Genomic DNA, 22,746 nt, shown 5'->3' on the forward strand with positions numbered 1-22,746 from the left:
ATGATTTACGCTGGCATCGTGCAGAGCATCCTGGATTTTTGCTGCTGCTCTAAACCCTGAGCTGAGCCCCAAAAACCCACAGTCCAGGCAGGTGTTTGCAGCACGAGGTCTCACCTCTCCTGCTTTCCTCTTGGATTTTATTTCCATCGCTGCCAGGAGCACGGTGCTGCTTTGTCCACGTTCCTGAGGAACTTTTTCCACACGTGAAACTCCCTCTGGGGCCGGGTTAAGCTCTGCAGGAACCACGTGGGTTTGCTCTGGGCTTGGTGTCCACACGTGGAGCTGTTCGGGGGGCAGAAGTGGCACTTTAAATTTACACCCTGCTCCAGTTAGGAAAGCTTGGAAGCAGGGAGAAATCCCAGATCAGGCCAATTTTGGAAAGGCTGAGGAAGTCTAGGAGAAAAATGCACAAGAAGAGCAGTTTGGGAATGTTTTGTCCCAAATTTTGGCCAGTGTGCTGTGGCAGTGGTGGTTGGGATGGCTCATGGATGGATTCCCTGCACTTTGTGAGCAAAGAAGCAGAAAGGGGCGGGTATTAAATAGAACCCTGGAATGTTTTGTGTTGGAAAGGACCTTAAAGGTCATCTTGGGCAGGGACACTAGACCAGGCTCTACATCATGGTCACCCTCAGAGAAGCTGCCAGCCCCTCTGAGATGCCAAAATCCAGGAGCAGTAGAAAACTCAGGATGCCTCAGTCAACAGAAATTTCAAAATTTCCTCTGGAAAAACAAATCAGATTGCATTGATTGTTTGGATGGGGTTGGGAATGGCAGGAGTGGGGAGAGGGGAGTGGGAAAGAGACAGGGATTGCATTAATGGCATGATTAATGTCATTTATTCCACAGCCAGCCCTTGAAAAGCAGTTGTAATCCCCACACAAATCCCTCTGGAGCAAAGCTGCCAGTTCTCCTCATCCAACACGGATCATCCCTGCAGCCAGAAACCTCAGAGGGAGCAGAGCCAAGGGAAAAGGGTCAGGGGGGCACCCTGAAACCCAGTGCACCCAAATCAGCTCCACCTCTGAGATTCCAGGGGCAGAGGGATGGTGCTGCAGGGCCAACACTGCAGGGACAGTGGAATCCTGAAGATGGAGAGAGATCATTTTCCTGGGGTTATTTGGGAAAAAATGGGAGCACAGATAAGAACTGGAGCTTCAAAATGTTTTGTTCCTTCCCAATTCCCCTTCTCCACCACCCAGACAGGAAGGGATCAGCTGGAAAGTCCTGGCTGGGCAGTCTCAGGTGCTGGTGGCCATCAGTGAGAGGGTCCTTGGTGCTGCAGAATCCCCGCTGGAGGGTTTTCCTCTGGCCCCTGAAAGCAGGCAAAGGGAGATGTTTTCATGGAAATCTGTTCCTCAACCGTCTTGGCAGCCAAAGCTGAAAGGATTGGAGTCTTTTGCCCCCAACTCCACGTTTCTGGTCAGTGTGAAACCCCACCTGTGATCACCACAGGCAGCCTCGGCAAGGCTGCAGTAAATTAAAGCACCACGGGGAATTTGAAGGAATACATCCTCTTCCTTCTCGGAGTCAGGTTACAGCGACCTCGGAACATCTGGACACCGTGGCTCAGGGTTCCCAGAGGTTCTGCTGCATGGAAGGTTCATCTGCCTTTGTTCAGTTCCTGGCCTTTTCCCTTCCTCCTTGCCTCCTCTGGATCCAGGGCTGCTCTCAGTGTTCCTGGCCATCTCCTGGTTCCCTGGGTGAAACACCCCATGGAATTTTAGTGGTGTCTTTCCATGGGCAAGCACAGATCCATAACTCCGTGGCCACTTGCTGTGCTCATGGAAGAAGTCACTCCTGTTTTTCCAAAAGCCTAAATTTCCTCTCAGCTACTGGTGCCCAGCATCCTGAAAGACTGAATTTAGGGGAAAAAAATACATTCCTTAATATTCCCTAGATGCTAGGAATGCAATTGGTGATGTGATGCTACTTTGCTGTGGAATTCCTTTGCCTGATCTCCAGCTTGTCCTGACAGGATGTAATTGAATTAAGGGTGTGAAGGTGGGTCCTGCTGCCTCCAGGAGCCACTGGGGTTTTTTGGGAATCCAGCGCAAGGGAGCCATGGGGTGGCTGTGGTGGCCGGATTCGTGGTGGTCCATGTTGAGAAGATGATGTTGAACTCCAGCATCTCCTGGAAGTGACCCCATCCTCCCCTTGGGAGCAGCACATCCCCATCCCACCCCATCCCACCCCAACCCTTGTGCTGTTGTGCCGAGCTCAACGCCCAGAAGGAAAATGCAACTCCAGCTTTTCGCTTTTGTGCCTCTCAGGCCCAGACCTCAAGGTTTTAAAGACTTTCATATGTGCCTGACTTGATGTTCCCATTGAAGTGAACTAAGTGGATAAGACTTTGCAGGATTAAAGCCAAATGAGTCCTCACCCACCATGCTGGGAAGTCTTGTTGAAGTGGGTCATTGGAGGGAAAGCAGGAGGAGGCGCTTCCCAACTTGCCCCTTTCATTTTATGCTTTTATTTATTTAAAGGATTTTTTTTTTTGTTTTAATTCTTAGGCAGCTTGGGGGAAGAAAAGAAAATAAAAAGCCCCAGGCTGTGGTGTAACCACCGCAGGCAGATGTTGTCATGACTACTAAACAAGAAACCTGATTTATAAAATGAGGAAAAACAGATGAACGTGAAATAAAAGAGAAAAAAAAAAGAGAACGGCGATCTTAAAATATTAACTCTGATGTAGAGAAAAATATAAACAGACAGAGTTAGGAAATTCCATAAGGAATATGACTTGTTTAATATTAATCATAAAGGAAAAGATTATGAGAGCTCCAAAGGGTGCCAAATGAAATACTCCACACACAGCCACTGCTGTGATAAGAGTCCTTGTGGTGGCTTCCCTGGGCTGCCCTTGGCTGCCCTTGGCCACGCTGTGGTGGAGATGTCCTGGCTGGAAGTTGTTCCAGGGATGTTCTTGTGGCCCTGCTGCTTCTCCTGGTGCTTTTCTTCCCTTGCAGTAGTTTCTGAGGGCAAACCTCCAGTGTGTGAGAGCCAATAGCCTGTACTTTTATTGCAAATATGGGCAAGTTGGGAGAAGTGATTGTGTTTGGGGACGTGGAGGGGTTTCTGTGACTGGGGTGGGTCAGGAGTGGGTGTGATGTGTCCCAAACCAGGGGTTCACCAGGTCCCAAAGCTGAGGTGGCTGCAGATGAGGGGCTGGGTGGGGCTCAGGTGGCTCTGCTCCCGTCTCCGTGGGTGCTGTGTCACACTGCTGCTCCTCTTGTCCCTCTCTGGCCATCCTGAGCTGGCAAAGCCTGTGATGATCCCGCAGTGGAGAAGAGCCAGGTGTCACAATTCCCTCATCAGCACTCCCAGACCATTCCTTGTCCAGGACAAGGCCAAAACCAGGAGGGTCTTCAGGACCAGGAGACACCTCTGGGCCAGTTCCAAAGGCTCTCACTGGACCCATGCCAGTCCCCTTTGTCTCTTGAGCTGTCACCACTGGTGTTCCCTGGTGACAGTGCCCGATGTGGCCCGGTTCCCCCACGCCCCAGCACGGTGACAGCGGCGCTGCCACCACAAGACGCCAGAAAGGAGCAGCTGTGACCACAGCTGGGAGGGCTGGGCAGTACCTCCGTGGGCTCCCGCTGGTAAATCCCAGCCAGGGCTGTAATTTGCTCCTTCCCTTCCCTTCCCTTCCCTTCCCTTCCCTTCCCTTCCCTTCCCTTCCCTTCCCTTCCCTTCCCTTCCCTTCCCTTCCCTTCCCTTCCCTTCCCTTCCCGCTCCTTGTGGCACGACCTGTGCTCCAGCAGAGAATTCTGGAACTCTGGGATTGCTGCTCCCAGCCCACGCTGGCCCCGGCCCTGCCTTTGGCACTGGCTCCTGAGCACTTTGGTTTGCAGAAACCTTCAGGGCTCCTTCTCACTGCCAGGAGGAATTAAGATCCAAAGCCAGGCAGAAACTCTCGGTAACAAGTCCGTGGCCTGAAGGTCCAGGATGGAGATGCTCACCCAACAGGACCTTCCAGGGCTGCTGAGCAGGTTCCCCTTGCAGAATCCACGCAGGACACCTGGGCAGATCCACTCTCACCTCTGCAGGTACCTCTGTCCTGCTCCTGATCCATGTCCTGACCTGGCACTGGCCGTGCACTCATTGCCAAAAATCTGAGCACTGTGGGGATGGTGCAGGAAAACTGGAACAGCAAGATTTCTGCATCTTTCCCCAGCTCCCTGCATCTTTCCCCAGCTCCCTGCATCTTTCCCAAGTTCCCTGCATCTTTCCCCAGCTCCCTGCATCTTTCCCCAGCTCCCTGCATCTTTTCCTGGCTCCCTGCAGTTTTCCCAGCTCCCTGCATTTTTCCCCCCAGTTCTCTGTATCTTTTCCCACCTCCCTGCTTCTTTTCCCAGTTCAGCAGCCTGGGAGCATTCAGATCCTTGCTCCTTCTTATCAATCCCTTTCCAGTGCTCCTCCAGCAGCACCAGGCAGTGCCTGGCACGTTCTGTTGCCCTGGTGCCTCATTCCCAGTGTCTGTCCCAGTGTCACTCTGGCACCTGGCTCAGAGGAGCTCCTTATCCACGCTGCTGGATGAGGCTGTTGGAATCACAGGATGAGGCAATGATGGATTTTTGCTCTTCCCCTCTGTTGACAAACCCAGTTTGTGGGTGAATAATGAGTAACCCTTGAAAGCGAGCCCCATGGCTGATGTGGATGCCCTTGGGTTTTGTGGGATGAGTCACTGTGGAGAGCAGGAATTTCCTCACGGACAGGCAGCTGCACTTCGTCCTCTGCTGCAGATTCCTTGGAGCTGGAAAGCCTCAAGCCCTGGGCAGCATGTTTGCAGGGGAGCATCTTTCCCTGGGAGCAGCACAGCTGCCCCTGGGTGTTTGTCAGGGCAGCGTTCCCCCTCCTGGGGGTGACAGCCCTGCCTGGAATATCCAGCCTGGAATATTTTCATTCCTCTTCCAAGGGTTCCTCTCATATGTAAGCCATCAGTGCAGCAGCCTGAGCAGGGATCCTGCAGCTGTGACCTTGCAAGTGGGTGGCATTTTCTGCTTCCTCCTCAGCATCCTCAGGGATCCACAGCTCATGTGATCCTGTCTGCCACGGGCCAAATCCGGGCTGGGAAGAGCAGGATGAGGCTTCCAGGAAATACCCACTGCCCTCATCTCTTTATGGCTGGGATCTTCAAAGCTCCCACGAGGAGCCAGGCTCCTCGGGCAGCCCCAAAATCCTCATTTGCCATTAGTGCAGGCAGCAGGCTCAGAGATAAATGGCTCCAGGTTTATTAAATTCCATCCCTTTGGAGCACCTTGTCTTCCTCTGCAAAACTAAAAGCAGGATTTGGGCTTCTTTTGGCTTCTGTTCCTATCTAGTGCTGAACAGACTCCATCAATCCCTGTGTTGGAGCTTTCCTACAGGTAAATAAATCCATAAATAAAATAAAAGCCACCCCCAGCAGGGCTGGAGTAATGAGCATCCCCATCTCTCATGATCTTCCCTGCCTCCATCCCAGCATCATTTTGTCCCACACAGAACCAACTGCTCAGGGAAGGAAAAAGCTGAAAAACCTATTTTTTTTAAAATTATTTTCATTATTTACACCTCGCTCCCGTTGTAATTGGAGTTATGAGTAAGGCTGAAAAGAAACTGCTGCAGATGGCTGCATAAAAATGTGATTTTTAACACATTTTGTGTTTTCTTAAGCATCTCTGGTTTTGCCCAGGGTACATTTCATTTGCTATTTATTTAGTCCCCACCTCTGACAGCTCAGGGATTGCTAAGCTGCCATCTGGGATGGAAGGAAAATGGGAAAACGCCTATTTTTCCTGCTTTTTCTTCTTTTGACCTCAGAAAACTTTACAAAATTTAATAAAATTTAAATGTGTCGGTGAGCTGGGTGGTTACAACCAGGGATTGGACTTAGAATCCCAGAATCCTGGAATGGTTTGGGCTGGAAGGGACCTCAGTGACCATTCCCCACCCCTGCCATGGGCAGAGACGTCTCCCCTGTCCCAGGGTGTTCCAAGCCCTGTCCAAGCTGGCCTTGGCACTTCCAGGGATGGAGCAGCCTCAGCTTCTCTGGGAAACCTGTGGCAGATCCTCACCAAGGACCTCAGTGACCCTTGTGGGTGTCTCCCAACTCAGGATATTCCTTGATTCCATGTTTATCACAGTTTGAAGCCATTTCCCAGCGGAGTTGAGGGAAGGATTTGGGACACGGCCTTGCTGCAGAGGCCCTTCACCAGCAGAGATGCCGAGGCACGGTGGCTGTTCTGCCCTTCCTTCACATTTCTCCTCTTTTTTTTAGCATTTCCATAAAATTTTTACATCCAGTCCTTCACTTTTTTTATCCTCCAGGCTTTTGCAGTCTGGCTTTATTAAAATCAAATGCTGCCCAGCCCCAAACACAGCACTGGGCTGGGTTTTCCTGGTGTGTTTTCAGCCACAACTGTTTCCCATTTCTCCCAGGCTCTCAGGAGCCCACGGGCTCAGGGATCAGGGATCAGCTCCATGTCTTCCCCCCAAAACGTGCTCTTGGTTTGCTGGAAAAATCCAGGTCATCCCAGAGTTGGAAACTCACCCAGCCTTGGCTTCCAGTGACACCGAGTAGCCAACCCAAGTTAAATATTTCACTGCAGATGTTGCTGAGAGCTTAAAGTTACCCAAAATTATGGATTTAACGAGGCAAGGAGAGGAGCTGCAGAAAGATCCAAACAAGGGAAGCCACCAGTGCTTTCCAGGCCGGTGTCAGGCTGATCAGATGTGACATCCCTGACTTTTTCCTTGCGTTTTCCCCGGGCCTGCGAATGTGGTCACGTCCTTTCCTTTTAGCTTGAAAAGGCAGAGATGGGTTTGAATCCGTGTTGGGCTTGAATTTGGGGAGCAGAGTCCCAATCCAGCTGTTGCAGATGTCTCCATTTGTGAATTGGTGAAACCAAAAGCTTGGATGTGAATTATTTTGGAAGGGCTTTGGGACACAGATCCCGTTTCCCTGTGCCAGGGCTGTCTGAGATTGGCCATACTCAGCATTCCCATCATTTATGCCCAAGAACATTGTTTTCCCCATACTTTGTCTTTAATACCAATTTCATCCAAATTTTACCAAGACCTGGACTAGAGAAGATGTTTGCTATCAGAATAGATATTTTTCTGATGTGTTCTCCTTGTCTCCTTCCTAAAAAAATTGGGTTTGCTCTGACTTTGGCAATTGTGAAATACCTCTAAATATTGCAGAAAAAGTGATTCTCAAAGGAGCCTGCAGTGCCTGGATGGTGAAAGGGAATGGAAGCATTTTTGCCAGAAGTGTTTTAGCATTCCTTCAATCAAGGAACATAAACAGTTCCATGTGACTTCGGGCCGATCCAGGATTTGAGAGCAGGGTTTAATTCACATCATTTCTCGCAGAGGGAATTTTGAACCCACATATCTCCTAAAAATGTCCTAATTAGCAGGGAGGAGGATATTCTGGGAAAGGCTTCCACTTTCTACTCTTGATGGTGTTCCTCTTTATTATTGATCACTCAATAACCATCCAGTGTTAATTACAGGGGAGTTCTGTGTAACTGAGTTATTGATTGGTGCCTATTGACAGCCCATTCCAGGCTGTAATTAAACCTCAAACCAGGATTATTTCTACAGGGCAGGAAAATGCTTTTCCTGAATCCTTATTTTCCTGTGTGTTGGTATTAGGGCATAATCCTGGCTCTGCAGCACAAATGGCAAATGAAAATCGTGTTTGTGGTTTCACCAAGTCCAGAGCTGGTCCTTGCAGTGCCTGGGTCCTCCTGAAGCTGGTGGCAAAGGCCCCACGGAGCTGAGGGCTGGTTCCACCCTCCAAAACCTGCATGCCTGGAACATTTTGGGAAGGGCCAGGGTGCTGGGAATGCCTGGGGTTGGATTCCTCATCCTGGCTGCTGTTTAGAACTAAAGAGCCTTCATTTCACTGCTGGAGTAAGTGACCCTCTGCTTTGTGTTTCGGTTTGCACGTGGTTGGAAATCAGGGAGGAATTCCTTTATGGAAAGGGCTGTCCAGGGTGGAATCCCCATGCCTGGAGGGATTTCAAAGCCATGTGGATGTGGTGCTGGGGGACACCTGCTCCCTTTTCTCCTGGTGCTTCCAATAGTTCTCTGAATTTCTCTGGCATTCACAAAACCATCTCCTCTGTCTAGACAGAGGTGATTATTTATTTACCTGTTTTCCTCTGCACTGAACAGCAGAGATTAAATCCTCATGCAAATATTCAATTAAGGAGTTGACAAGAAATTAAATTAATAATGGGGGAAATAAAAAATTGTTGTTGCTGCTATTATTGGGATTTTTTTTTGTCTGTGCCTATGATAAACTTTTGGAGAAAACTACATATATGAGTATTTTTCTAGGAATAATTTAACAAATACACTCCAGTGCAGGTAGAAACTCTACTTTGACTTTTACACTCTACTTTGGGGCAGCAGGAAGGACTGGATGGTTCTTGAGGTCTCCTTTTTCCGTTTAAATGATTTATAATCCTTCCAGACATCCCAGTTTTGGCTTTTCTGTGCCAATGGCTCGATATCAGGCAGCCCCAGTGAGGTGATCTTGTCCCCATGCTGTGGACAAGCTCCAGGCAGCCCTTGCCTGTGTTAATGAGTTTCCAGCTTGTTTTTGTCCCTCCTAGACAAATATCCAGGCTGTGCCATGGAATTTGAGCTTCCTCTGCCTACTGGATGTTTGTAACAATCTGGGATTTAAAAAAAAAAACCCAAACCCCAGCCAAACAAAGAAGCCCAACCTGTAAAAAAGTTATGGCTGGAGGTGCCCGTTTTCTGACAGAGGGGTTTGGTAACAGGGCAGGGACAGAAATGTGAGGAATAATTGGTTTTGGGCCTAGAACCAGGAAAACTACTTTTCCAAATTAATCCAGTGAGAGCCATGAATCCACTGTATTTCATATCACACTTCATAAAACTCCAGTCATAATCCATAAAAGTGACATTATTAGATTAAAACCCTCAGTTCCTCCTAGAAGGAGCTCGCTCATTAGACATGCTGTAGTTTTATAACCTCAAAGTTCCTCCCCAATTACCATGATTAATACTGGGCTTTAATAAAAAATTTCTCCCAATCACCACAGGGGTTGATCCCATCTGGTTGGTGTAATTGGGACTTTCAGTATTGTCCAGCAAGGGAGGACGCTCCGGGAACACAAATCAAGGCTGAGGGTGGATGAGGATGGAGGTCTGGAGATCCAGCTGGGTTTTGGTGGTGGTTGGAGCATGGAAAAGTCCAGGTGATGTGAGCCAAAGGCTGGGATTGCTGGGGGAAGTGTGGACGAATTCTCCCTCCTCGTGCAGCTGATGAAGGATCAGGGAAGCTCCCCGTGCTCTTCCAACAGGGATCTGCCCTGGGAAATCCATCCTAAATTGAACATCCCAGCTGGAGCCAGCACAGTTCTTCTCTGAGTGAGCAGCACATGGAAGCTCCAGAGGAAGGCAGGATTTGGGGAAACACGTGCTGCCTGTGAGGTTTGGATGGCAGTGGATCCCTAAATCCTGGGAGGTGCTGCTCCTGTGGGATCCTGTGAGACACCAGAGTTCAGCTTCACCCTTGGTGCCATGGACACATCCATCCCTCTGCTCTGCTCTGGTGACACTTAACTGGAGCACTGCCACCAGCATGAGGACGTGGAGCTGCTGCAGCAAATCCAGAGGAGGCCACAGGGATGCTCCGAGGGCTGGAGCCAGGCTGGGAGAGCTGGGGGTGTTCATCTGGAGAAGAGGAGGCTCCAGGGAGAGCTCAGAGCCCCTTCCAGGGCCTGAAGGGACTCCAGGAGAGCTGGAGAGGGACTGGGGACAGGCCACAGGGAATGGCTCCCACTGCCAGAGGGCAGGGATGGATGGGACATTGGGAAGGAATTGTTCCCTGGCAGGGTGGCACCGATTCCAGAGAAGCTGTGGCTGCCCCTGGATCCCTGGCAGTGCCCAAGGCCAGGTTGGACAGAGCTTGGAGCAGCCTGGGATAGTGTAAGGTGTTGAGGGTGGAACTGGAGGAGTTTATTGTCCCTTCCCACCCAAACCACTCCATCATGATGATGATGAAGATGATGATGAAATAACATAAAACTCACTCTCCATGGCCACGAAGCCACTTGCTGGCACACCACCCCTCAGCATGTTCGACAAATCCCATTTTTTGGCTTTGCAGCAGGAATTCCTTTGAGGTTTGTCCTTGCAGATCCGAGGGGTCCGTGGTTTCATCAACCCCCGGCTGAGCAGGAGCTGGCGCGAGCTCCGAGCCTCAGCCAGAAGCACTGAAATTAAAAATGTGTCGGCTCCACAGTTCCACCCCAGCCCAGAGAACGCCAAACTCGTGTTATTTTTGAATCCCCTGATTTTTCAGGGCTGCTGGAAATAAGAGCTCCTGCTCCTGACTTCCAAGCAATAAAGAGAGGTGAATCACTCCTGAAAAAACCCTCCCATGGACCACCCAGGGGCTCCTGCAGAGCTGGGAACCAGAAGTGGCAAAGCACAGAAGGATTTTCTTAACACAACTGCAACTGCACGAGGCAAAATCACCTCGGAACAGGAGCAGAGTGAGAGGTGTGATAATGAAGCCAGGCTGATTAATATGCATCGAGTTAAATCACATTCAGGTCACAGAGCAAGCCCCAAACCTCGAGTGTAACATGTTCTCCTCCAGGACCCAACATGTGTCTGGAATTCAGATAGAAATTGCTTTTTTTTCCCCCTCATAATTATCCAACTCAGCATAAATTATTATTGTTTTAACTAAATAATAGTTAGGATTTTCGTTCCTTGGTGTGATTGGTCAGAGCTCTCCTTTTTTTAACAATCTCTGACTTTCTGAAGAGTCCTGCTGGGATTTTAAAACTTGTAACCTGCAAATCACCATGTCAGAAACCATGGTGCCAATCATATAAAATATGAAATCACACGTTCTTAGCATTTATTTGTTGTCATTTTTAATAAGAAAACATGGATTTTTTTAACAGAACATTGGCTGAAAGTCCTCAGGCTGAAACTGTCCCTGTGTTCTTGATGTTCGTACTGTGGAGTGGTATTTTGGGAGACCACAGGCAAGATATTCTCCTAAACAGCCAATAAAAGCTAAAATTAAAACAAAATAACGCCTCTTAAAATGCACGATTCTATATTTAACATTGCTCTTTAATTAGAAGTTCCAAGATTTCCTCCTGAAGGGTTTCAGGAGCGTTGCTGTCACGGATCCCTCGGAATAAGCAAGAAGTGGGTGATTCCCATGGGAAATCAAGTTACTTTGGAAATCGAGGCACTGTGGAAATCAACTTGCTGTGGGAATTGAGTCACTTTGGAAATCAAGTCACTGTGACAATCAAGTAACTTTGGAAATTGAGGCACTGTGGAAATCAAGTCACTGTGGAAAATAAGTCACTTTGGAAATCAAGGCGCTACGGAAATCAAGTCACTTTGGAAATCAAGTCACTGGAAATTGAGGCACTTTGGAAATCGAGTCACTGAAAATTGAGTCACTTTGGAAATCAAGTCACTGTGGAAATTGAGACACTTTGGAAATGGAGTCACTCTATGTCCTGGCTGATCCCTCCTGCTGAAAGCAGAGGCAGAGCTCACGATTGAGCCAGGGGGACACGCTTGGGCTGGGGCTGGGCTCCAGGGAGGCTTTGCCATCCCGGAGGATCCACGAGCTCCACGCTGGAATCCATCACCGTGCGTTTCGGTTGGCGTTTTGGGAGCTCCAACGCTCTCTGCTTCCTTGTTCCCCATCCAGGTGCTCCTGATCATCAGTGGGAACCTGAGCTTCCTGAACTGGCTGACCATGGTGCCCAGCCTGGCCTGCTTTGACGACGCCAGCCTGGGGCTCCTCTTCGGCACGCGGCTGAGGGAGCGGGTGGCGCGGCTGCAGCTCCCAGGGCCGGAGGGAGAGAGGCTTTCCCTGGGTGAGTTATTCCCAGAGAGGGGAAGGGTGGGATTTGGGTGTGCTTGGCTCCAGAGCTCTCGTCTTCAAAGCAAAGCTCTGCTGTCCCGTGGGCAGAGGGGGTCTGGTCCTCACGATGTGAGGCTGGTGGTGGGCTGGAGGGTCTGTGGGTGTCGGGGTTTGCTTGCTTGGAATGACCCCGAAATTGTAAAAAGCCTTTTTCCCCTAGCCCGGCAGCTGAAGAAGAGGTCTGGAATGTGTAAAGTCAAGTTTTCAAGGTTGTTTATTTTTTCTTATCTAAAACTTTCTCTCTCTGACCTGCCGAGGTCCGCCTAGTACAGAAGCCATGGCAGTCTCTGACGAACCTCGGGCGGCTCCCACATTATATACTCAAAAATTACATGTTTCATGTTTGCAGATTTTGTGCCAATGCCCACCACCTATGTTAGACAGTGAATCTCTACCTTAAACCAATAGAAAAGTGTCACCATCACACCGAGACATGGAGGACAAGAAGAAGGAGAAAAAAGCCAGGACACGTCCAGATTCCTCCATCTTGTACCCCTGGATTACATTCTGAAAACCCCAAAATTCGACTTTTCCACCCTGTGTCAATTCCCCTATTACACTACTCAAACCCTCTTGGCTTGTAATTCCTCACACGGAGTTGGCAGCCTCTCCCACGGGCTAAAATCGAAGCCACAGGTGGTTATGACTTCATGCCAAGGTCCCCGAGCCCCCTGCCAGGGTGTGGAGCCAGCCAGGGCAGCCAGAGGGATGTGCTGGGCTCCGACATGTGGGGACACTGCCAAGGGGACATTGCCATTGTTTCTGGGACATGTCCTCTGCAGGATCATTGTCACAGCAAGCCCAGGCAGCTGCAGCTCTTAAGTCAGTCCTTGCTCTGCCCCCAGTGACTCGAACTCAAAATAAGAATGTGGAGTTGCATTATTTAACTTACGGTTTTTAAATTTTTTAATTTTTTTTTTAAATTTTGACTGTTTAAAGTCTAGAATAAAACACCCAGTGGGACTTGAGGTGGAGTTAAAAGCTGGGTTCTCACATTTGCTCTCCTCACTTGCTCTCCTTCAAGGCATGGTGAAGAAAAGGTTCCAGAGAGAACTTAGAGCCCCTTCCAGGGCCTAAAGGGGCATCAGGAGAGCTGGAGAGAGTCTTGGGACAAAGGATGGAGAGACAGGACACAGGGAATGGCTTCAAACCGACAGGGCTGGATTGAGTATTGGGAAGGAATTCCAGGCTGGGAGGGTGGGCAGGCCCTGGCACAGGTGCCCAGAGAAGCTGTGGCTGCCCCTGGATCCCTGGAAGTGTCCAAGGCCAGCTTGGAAAGGGCTTGGAGCAGCCAGGGATGGTGGAAGGAGCAGCTGCTGGTGGCCACCACTGGTAGCATGGCCACCAGGGTGGTGGGGAGAGAATTCCCCAAACCAGGGAGGAGGAGAACTCCTGCTCATCCCATGGATGTGAAAAAACAAATACAGGGGGGGTTGTAACTGGAAAAAAGGCCTCGAGGTGGCTGATTTCCCCTTCCAGAGGCGCTTTCCAAGCTGCCCTGATCCAGGAGAAGCAGCACTGGGATGTTTCTCATGAGGCTGCGGAACAGATGGAGGGTGGTGTGTGCAGCATTTTTATAAACCGCATATAAGCAACAAATTGCCTGTAATATCAACAACAATCACAGCTGCTGGGGTTAAATATCCCAAACATCTGTCAGAGGAAGGAAAAATGTCAACAAGAGGCAGCATCTGTCTCCAGTCTTTTCTACCAAGAAGCAGCTCATTAACCAAAAATGGGAGGTCCAGCAATGCAGCTTCGTTAAATTTTGTCTTTTATTTCACATGTTTCGCTGGAATAAATCTTTATCAGCTTTTCCCCTCCCGGAGCTTTGCTTTAGAGGCTGTGAAAGTCTCAACTTTCCTCCTCCATTTATGCCTCCAATCCTGAACAACACTGAGGCTGCACCTTGCTTTTGGGAGGAGAAGCCAAAGGGAGTCACTGTGAGGGGGAGGCAGATCCTGTTTTGAGGAACTTGCACCTTTTCTGTGATGTTCTCCAGAAGGTCTGACTGAGCCAGGGTGCCCAAGCAAGGAGGACGTACATCCCACTCTGGGTGGAGCTGTGTCCCACCCTCAGTCTGTTCCAATTCCATCCTGGGAACTGGAATTCCTGCGTGTTTTCTCTGCTCAGGAAGCAGGGGCTGTTGAGCTGGTGCTGGTGGGTGCCAAGAGGCTCAGGGGAGCCCTCAGCCCTGGGCCACCAGAGCAGAAGACAGGAGGGCCCTCAGCCGTATCCTGATTTTCTGAGGCCAATCCTTGAAGTGATTCCTACTGAGGCCTCCGCTTCCCATGCACATCCCACTGGCTCCTGTCCCCACGTTCTGCTCCATCTAGGTTATATTTTTTTTCCCTGAATTAACCCCTTTTTCTCTCTGATTGACCATGATTGGCCGTGACCCCAGGGGCCTGGAGACAGGAGGAGAATCCCTCCTGCTGGAGGATGAGCAGTCCCTGCATGGCCATGGCCTGCTGAGGAGCCAGGTGAGGCTCTGTGCCTGTACCTGCTCTTGAATTACAGGGGAAGAAGTTCAGCCCATCTAAAAAAAAACCCCAAAAAACGCCCCAAAGCCTCGTACCCAGCAGCACAGGGGGTGAGGGACGGCCCGATTCAAACGGTTCTCCAGAAATGTTCTCAGACTAAACAATTATTAATAGCTTCTGAGAGAGGTTCAAATAAACATCCCTCTCCTGCAGAGATAAGGGGAAAGCTCCACGCGATTGCTTTGAATCTGATCCTTTGGCTGTTAATGTTAAATAAATTGAAAAGGGCCGTGAGGGAAGGAGCCCCTCGGGGGTCACCTCTGCTTATTTGTCTGATCGTGGCCTGGGATCCAGCCCAGCCCCGTGCTGCTCCTGCAAACCCCATCCCAGCGCGCTGGCAGAGCAACACACATCTCCTCCAGGAGCGCTGGGGAACTGGGATTTTGCAGAAGGAAAAGCCCTGAGGATGGGGAGAGCTCGGGGCAGCAGGAGGAGGCAGGAGCGGCCCCAGGACTCCACGCGCGGCTCCCAGAGCAGGAGGCTGATCCCGAGCAAGGTGCAAGTGCCAGCTGCGGTTTTTCCCCTGTATTAAAGCCATGATTGATGTCACATTTTAGACATTTTTCCCTTTAGCCCTTGCTCAGACTATTTAGAGAAAGGCAGATCCCAGCAGCGATAGCAGCCTGTGGCAAGGTCGGGGTGGCCACGGCGGGGCCGGCACGGGGGCCTGGGGATGGGAATGGGAATGTGTTGGAACCCTGACTGCTGAGAATTTCAGACCTTCTGTGCTGGCAGGCACTGACCCCCAAGAGAACGCTGCATTTGACCTGAGGCCGTGGAGAAGCTTCCAAAATTGAATGATAGAACTGGGTTTGTGGGTGTGGAGCTCGAGTAGAAGGGTGTGATATCACAGGGTGGGAAACTTAAGAGTTTAAGGTTTTAGAATGTAGTAATAAATATAAAGCAAGATGGAGGTTTTAGGGTGGAGGCTGGTCCTTCTTCTTCACCTTCTTCTCCATGGGTTTGGGTGGTTTTGTGTAATTGGATAAAAAAGTCCCCATTGCCGGGCACGGGTGGTTGGTTATTGGGTTAAAAGTGAAAATAATTTAGGTTTCAGTTCTTAATTGCACAGTTTATCCTTAAAAAGCCTTGTAGAGAGAGACAGGGCTCCATTTTTAGTTTGATAGAGTGAAGTGCTGCAGAACTCAGGGTCTGTGAGACTGTAACATGGATAAGCACTAACAAACATCTGAGTCCTAACAAGAAATACCATCTCACACATTTAATCCTGACCCTGGCAAAAAAGAAGCAAAGACTCAGCAGGAATGGGAACGGGGATGGGGATGGGAGCAGAGCAGTGAAATCACCTCCCTCTGCTCTGGTTTTGTGTCCCCCACAGGCTCCTATGTCCGCAGAGTGCTGAACATCTCCTTGGGCCTCCTCATTGCCTACCTGAGCATCCCGGTGGTGCTGAACCTGCTCAGCTCCAGACAGGTCATGAACACCTCCTTCAACCCCCTCAGGATCGTCAACACCTACGGAGCCTTTGGGAGGTACCTTTGGGCCTTCAGTGGCACATCCCAGAGCTCTCTCCAGGGTATTCCTGAGCCAGACCTTCTGTGGGCCTTAAACCTAAAGAGAAATTCTTCCAGTAGACCTGGAATATGGCAGAGATGGGGAAAAGGAGCAGGTTCCTTTCCCTGTGAAATACAATGTATGATATGTCATCTGTTTATGAGAGAGAATGGAGAAAAGGAGCAGGTTCCTTTCCCACTAAATTACAATTTATGGATTATCTGTCTATGAGAAGGGGGAAAGGAGCAGGTTCCTTTCCCACTAAATTACAATTTATGGATTATCTGTTTATGAGAAACGAGGAGAAAAGGAACAGGTTTCTTTCCCACTGAATTTATTCTCTCTGAGCTGTTTATGAGTCAGCTCATTCCATCGACATAGCAAATGTAAGAGCAAGATGAAAATATCCATAGGAGAGCTCATCCAGGATATCTGCACCATCCCCAGCCCTCTTTATTTCTGGTGAGCTTCTGTTCCCCTGCACTCCTTTGCTGTTCCTCCTGGAAACATCCTCAGCAGCTCCTGGTAGCAGATTATTCCAATGAGTGCCTTGGGAAATTCATTGCTCCAGGAAACTGTGGAGACCAAAGTATAAATGGGCTCAAAAAAAGAGGATTTTGAGAGGACAGGGCCAGCAGCAGCCGAGGAAATCCCACCATGGGCTGCAAGGTGGGATGGGCAAGGGAAGCATCTCCAGCTGTGTTTGGAACCAGACTGGTTTGGGCTGGGTTTTAAGCATCCAAATCTGGGTTTTTTGGGGATTAAAGCTTAGGTGAGCCATGGCAGGCTCAGCATAACCCCTCTCATGCGCTGTCCCTCCCAGCCTTCCTCCAGCTGGGAAAATGATGAAAAGCAGGGCTGGATCATCAGGTTGTTCCAGGGACAGCATCAGGGCTGGGCTTCTCTGCAGGCTTTGCCACCAACATCCATGGTGACCATGGATGTTCTCCAGAGCTCTGGGGTGGGCTCTGGCCAAGGCCCAGAGGAGAAGCCAGCTATAAATATAAATATAAATATAAATATAAATATAAATATACATGTAAAATTTTAAATATAAATATTAAATATAAATATAAAATTTTGCATAAGGTGAAGCAGTTTGGCTGTTAAAGGTCTGGCCTCCCCAGTGAAAGGGAGGAATGAGTCCCACCACAAGCACTGGAGATGCTGAGGACACATCAAATGAATCGAACCTTTTCCTCAATAGGAAAACAGTTCTTCAAATAGCAGAAATTTCTGTGGACAGAATAAAAACTAGAAAAAATATTAAAAACATCAACACTTGTGGAAAATGCCAAAATTTCCTCTTTTTTTTGAGAGAGAGAAAGAAATAAGCCCCAAACCTTTTGGAAGGCTGGAGTGGTGAAGCTCCAGGAGATTGTTTTCTTTGGGTTGTTGTCCTTTTTCTTCTCCAGTCCTTGGTTTCTGTTTCAGCAGTTACCAGACCCTACAGAGCATGTGCTGAAATGCTGCTGTAATATGTTGGTAATTCCAGCCTATGTAAACCAATAAAGAGAGGATTGCAGCTTATAATGAATCTGGGACGATGTGAAAGCTGACAGGTTTGGGATCACACAGTAGGAGCACACTTTTATGGGTAATTTGGTGTCCCTGATTTACAGGGTGTTCCTGAGCCTTGGGCAGCTGGCCATGGCTCAGAGCTCAGCCCAGGGGATAAAATGGAACTTGGCTGGAGAATCCACAGATCTCCTCAATGGAGGGAGCAATTATAAGAGGAGATGCTCAGCATTCCTTAGGTCGGGAGCATCTCTCCCTGGGAGCCATCAGGGCAGAAGGTGGAGGTTGTGTGTTCCCAAAATTTCAGTTTCTTGGGCTGGAGGAGGCAAAATCAAAGCAGAAAAAAATCCAAAGGGTGTTGTAGCTGGAGAGCTTTGCCAGGCAGGTTGCTGTAGCTCTGTGCTCGATATGGAAGGCAGCTCCTGGGGCAGGTGGGTGTCTCTGGCAGCTCAGCCAGCACTCCAGGGTGGTGTTTCCATGGCCTGCAGTTTGCAATTCCCACTGCTCCATGCTGGGATTGCAGCTGAGCCACATGAGAATACTCACGAGCTGCTCTGATCCCCAGACCCACCTGTCCTGTGGGAATCATCTTTATGGATCCCAGCTGTCCCTGGGGCTGGAGCAGCTGCAGGTGGTAGAAGGAGGGGCATGGAATTTGACTTTGCTGCTGGAGAGAGGAAGGTCCCCAGGATCCAGAGGTTCTCTGGATGCCAGGATCCAACTGTGCCTCCAGGCCAGTGACTCGTGTTCCACGTGGACTCTCATGAGCCAGAGCTTTTAGCTGAGACATGGGGAGAAATCCTTCTCCTTCCTTCCTGGCACAGATTCCCAGAGAAACTGTGGCTGCCCCTGGATCCCTGCAAGCATCCAAGGCCAGGTTGGATGGGCTTGGAGCACTTTGGGATAGTGGAAGGTGTTGGGGTTGGAACTGGATTGGCTTTTCCCACCCAAACCCTTCTGTGATTTTATGATTTTCCACAATTTGAGCCAAATAACATCATCCTGCTGTGCCCCACAGCATCACCAAGGAGAGGACAGAAGTCATCCTTCAGGGAACGTCCAGCCTGGATCCCAAGGACCCCACAGCAGTCTGGGAGGAGTTTGAGTTCAAGTGCAAGCCCGGGGACTTGAGGAGGAGGCCGTGCCTCATCTCCCCCTACCACTATCGCCTCGACTGGCTCATGTGGTTTGCTGCCTTCCAGGTAGGTGCCTCTGGAAGCTTGGGCCTTCCTTGACCAGGAAAAACCAATTACATGGATTTACTACGTGTTGGGATCACAGGGGAATGTTGGAAGCAGTGGCTGAGTTAATTATGTTTAAAAAAAAAAGCGAGAACAAAGGTTGTGTTCCTAAAGGACTGTGCTACTGTAATGAAACTCTTGGCAATTTTATGTGAGGGTTTTTTTAAGGGTTTCTTAGCAATACCAAGAATCCCTGTTGGGGACACCCCTGGGGACAGCAGCTCCCATTCCCCACCTGCCCACACATGGACACTGGTCCCTCCAAATATTGTCCCCACGTGATTTCAGCAAACAGGTGACAGCCAGAAATGAAATAAGGGGGGGAAGCTGAAAGTTAATTCTTGTTTAGTTTATTTTGCAAATCTTACCCACATGACATTGGGCTGGGTTTTCCAAAACTGACTGACAGCAGTGAGGCATGAGGAAAACCCATCTCAGAGTATCCCAGGCTTTTCTCTTTGTCCCTGCATCCTCTCCTGGAATATCCTCTTCTCTCTGCCACAAGCTCCTGGGTTTGCTGTCCCTGTGGTATTTTCATCTCAGAGCCTTTGGGATTCCTGGGCCCTGACATCAGGCCATGGTTTGATATTTACCCTGCTGGTTTGTGTGTGCTGGAATTTCATTTAATCTGCATTAGGGCTGCTTATCCCTCTGGAAAACCACGGCCAAGGTCCAAACTCCAGCCAGGAGCAGTGCCTGGAATTAGGGAAAGGTGCAGGGGGTGGATGGAGCTGGGGGTTGAAGTCAGGCTGTGTTCTGGGAGGGCTCTGAGCGGGGAGAAATCAGCTCCCCCAGGCTGAGGTTGTGTGTGAGGTGTGAAAAAGGCTCTGCCCGGGGCAGAAATGTCCAGAAGGTTTCAAATAAAAGGGATCTGAGGTTAAAAGCTGAAGGATGGGACACAGGTCCTGCTGTGTGCAGAGCAGAGTGTGGGCTGTGCCGAGGGGTGCTGGTGTACCTGGGAGGAGGAAGAGGAAATAACTCAGTATCTTTGCATGCTTATTGTAAAATTCAGTATTATTAGTGTTTAATTCATTCTTATTAGTGTGTAATTCACTATTATTAGTGTTTATTTCATTATTATTAGTGTTTCATCCATTATTTTTAGTGTTGAATTCACTGAAAGCTTCCCCCAAGTGTTCCCATTCACCTGTTGCAGTGTTGGTCTCTCAAGGTGTGTCCACAGCAGCTAATTAGCAGCAATTAGTGATGAAGGTGTCTTTGCTGTGGCAGGAGGAAGTGCATCCCTCCCGTGGGGTGGATCTGCCACCTCCCACTCCAGCAGCACCCTCTGGAATGGCTCTGGTGCTCCTTCCCTGCATCCCACTGCAGCATTCCCACATCCCTCCTGCCCCTGGTACTTCCCACAGCCCCCCAGCACACACAGAAATCTCCACGGAGCAGTTCCAGATCCTGCTTAGGTGATCTGTTAATAAAAGGAGGAAAAAAAAAAAAAAACTCTGGAAAGTGGGAATGGGGATAACTCTTGTGGAAAACAGTGGGAATGGAGATAATTGTGGAGACCGGTGGGAATGGGGATAACTCTTGTGGAAAACAGTGGGAATGGAGATAATTGTGGAGAACAGTGGGAATGGGGATAACTCTTGTGGAAAACAGTGGGAAGGCGAGTTGCCCAGGCAAGGCAGAGAGCTGGGATGCTCAGGCATGTAAATACCTGCTCAAGCATGGAAATAAATCCCTTTTGGAATGGCCACTGCTCGGCTGGGGCACTGAGAGCTGCTGATCTGCTGCCAGCTGCCTCCCTGGGCTGCTTGTCCTGCACAGCCAGAGAAATCCCTGCGTGTTGTTTAGCCCTTGAGTCCCCCAGAGCAGCAGAAAGGAGGAGAAGCAGGAGCTGAAAGCCCAGGAGGAGCTTGTGAAGCCAGAGGAGTTGTGCAAAACCCGTGTGGGAGTTTACAGAGTCCATAAACCCGAGCGAGTTCAGCCTCTGGATTAGATTGAATTTGTTTCCAGAAGTTCTGGGATGTTTCTCTGGCACCACTCTCCCGTTGCTCCAGGGCTGTCTGCACCTCCCTGGCAGTGGCCAGGTACAGAGCTGACATTCCCAGCTCTGACAGGCTGTGGAAAAGCCCTGGACTTGAGGGAAGGATATTTCCCATCCCTTGTGCTGCTCCTGACAGGCTCCTCTTTGCACCTCATCAGCACCTGACAAACGACCCCGAGGAACTTCCCAGCCTGGATTGGCTGCAGGATTCACTGGGAAGTTGCCTCCAACCTGGCCTTGGGCACTTCCAGGGATCCAGGAGCAGCCACAGCTTCTCTGGGAATTCTATTCCAGGGCCTGCCCACCCTCAGAGAAGGCTGAAATGGCAGAATGTGCTTTAATCCCACAAAATTGAGGTTAAGCATTAGGAATGACTTTTCCCCCCTTGACACTTCCTCGTGTTAGTGCAGAAACATCCTGGTTTATTGTTAAAGGCTTATCTGTGCTCCAGCTGCTGATGCCAACCCTCCTGTAATCATTTGACTTCTGGTTTATGGTGGCATTTCAGGAATAGCCCCACACTGAGCTGTGCTGGCACAAAAATCATTCCAACTCCTGCATTCAGCATCGCTGATCAATAACAAGCAGAAAACAAAATACTGCTCATACTTTTGGGGCTTTGAGTTGGTCAGTTCTGCTGCTGCTGGGATGTTGTGGATTCTACAAAAGTTGGATGTTTACTGCCCCAAAGGTTTGTCGTCCACCAGTGGAAAAGGAAAAATCCAAGGGAAAGGCTTTTCCCTTCCTTATTGTGGCATGAAGGGTATTTATTCTGTCTGGGGACTGCATAGCCAACACAAAGGCACTCTCTTGGTGCTTATCAAAGAATAACTGCTCCAAAATAACAAAATACTGCTGCCCTCAGGGTGGATTTAAAGCCCAGTGTTTGTTGGATCGTTCCTTGAAGCTGCTCCAAAAGTCTGTAGATGTAAACCCCACTGTGGAGCAGAGCTTGGGATGCTCTGGGATGCAATGTGTATTTTCCAGAGATGAGGATATTTATAAAAAATCTTCAGCTGCTTTCCTAAGAGCAGAGAGAGCCTCCAGCAGCAGGGTTGGTGCTCTGAGCGGTAACAGAGTGCTCTGGGTGGTAACAGGGAGCGATGGAAACTTCAAGTTCTGCATGAGCTGGAAGAGCTGAGGAGAAGTAACCCCATTTCTAGAGAAGGCAGGTTCATATTCTTGTCAACTATTTGATTTGAGCCTCCTGTTATCTCAGTCTTGCAGCCAGAAGGTGCTTAGAGGGAAAATCTGCCCGGGGGAGGAGGTGTGGGTGTCATCATCAAGCCTCAGTGCTCCCTGCACCCAGCTCAGCCTTCTCCACTTCCTCCCTTCCCCTTCTGCACACACGGGCTCAGCTCACTCCATTCCCCTCTGCAGCATTCTGCTCCCTGTGCGCAGGGAGGGCTTGGCTTCCTCCCTTGCCCTGGGATCACTGTCTCCCTGTGGCCATGCAGAATTCCAGGCTGGCTCCCAGGCAGCCTCACCTCCAGCAGCAGCAGTGCCAGGGAAGTGCCCAGAGTGCCAAAGCAGCCCGATCTCCTGTGGTGCCATGGATCGGTGCAGAGGGAGACCTTGGCTTAGGGAATGATTCCTGTCCAGTAGCCACGGGGTGGCCCTGCCCAGACCCCGCTCTGGAACAAAGGGACTTTTCTTCCCCGAGCCAGAGGTGACAGAGGAGCTGTGCCAGGTGTGGCCTTTCCCTGGATAGGTGGGATCCAGGAGCTGATTCCCAAAGTCTTGCTCTGCTCTCTCATGCAGCCTTTCATTCCTGCCTCCTTCAGGGAGCAGCTGCTTTCCCAAGGATTTTCTGATGGGATGGATTGAGGGACGGCTTTTAGTGAGTAATGCACATTGGGCTGGAGACATGGCTTTGGGAAACTCACAGAAAAAAGGGATGAAATTAGGAAAAAATTCTTCCCTGTGAGGGCGGGGAGGGGCTGGAATAGAATTCTCAGAGAAGCTGTGGCCGCACCTGGGTCCCTGGCAGTGTCCCAG

General features: G+C 49.8%; 1 protein-coding gene across 4 annotated transcripts in view; it reads left to right on the top strand.

The window, feature by feature from the left end:
• Positions 1–22,746, top strand: part of LMF1 (lipase maturation factor 1) — a 146,860-nt gene that overhangs the window by 113,297 nt on the left and 10,817 nt on the right. For all 4 annotated transcript variants that reach the window (XM_068207261.1, XM_068207260.1, XM_068207264.1 and 1 more), the window contains 3 exons: positions 11,714–11,882; positions 15,812–15,965; positions 18,524–18,707. In XM_068207261.1, coding sequence (XP_068063362.1) covers positions 11,714–11,882; positions 15,812–15,965; positions 18,524–18,707 — 507 coding nt within the window. The remainder of the gene's footprint in view (positions 1–11,713; positions 11,883–15,811; positions 15,966–18,523; positions 18,708–22,746) is intronic.

Source organism: Anomalospiza imberbis, chromosome 16 (genome assembly GCF_031753505.1).
Source record: "Anomalospiza imberbis isolate Cuckoo-Finch-1a 21T00152 chromosome 16, ASM3175350v1, whole genome shotgun sequence".
NCBI lineage: Eukaryota > Metazoa > Chordata > Aves > Passeriformes > Viduidae > Anomalospiza > Anomalospiza imberbis.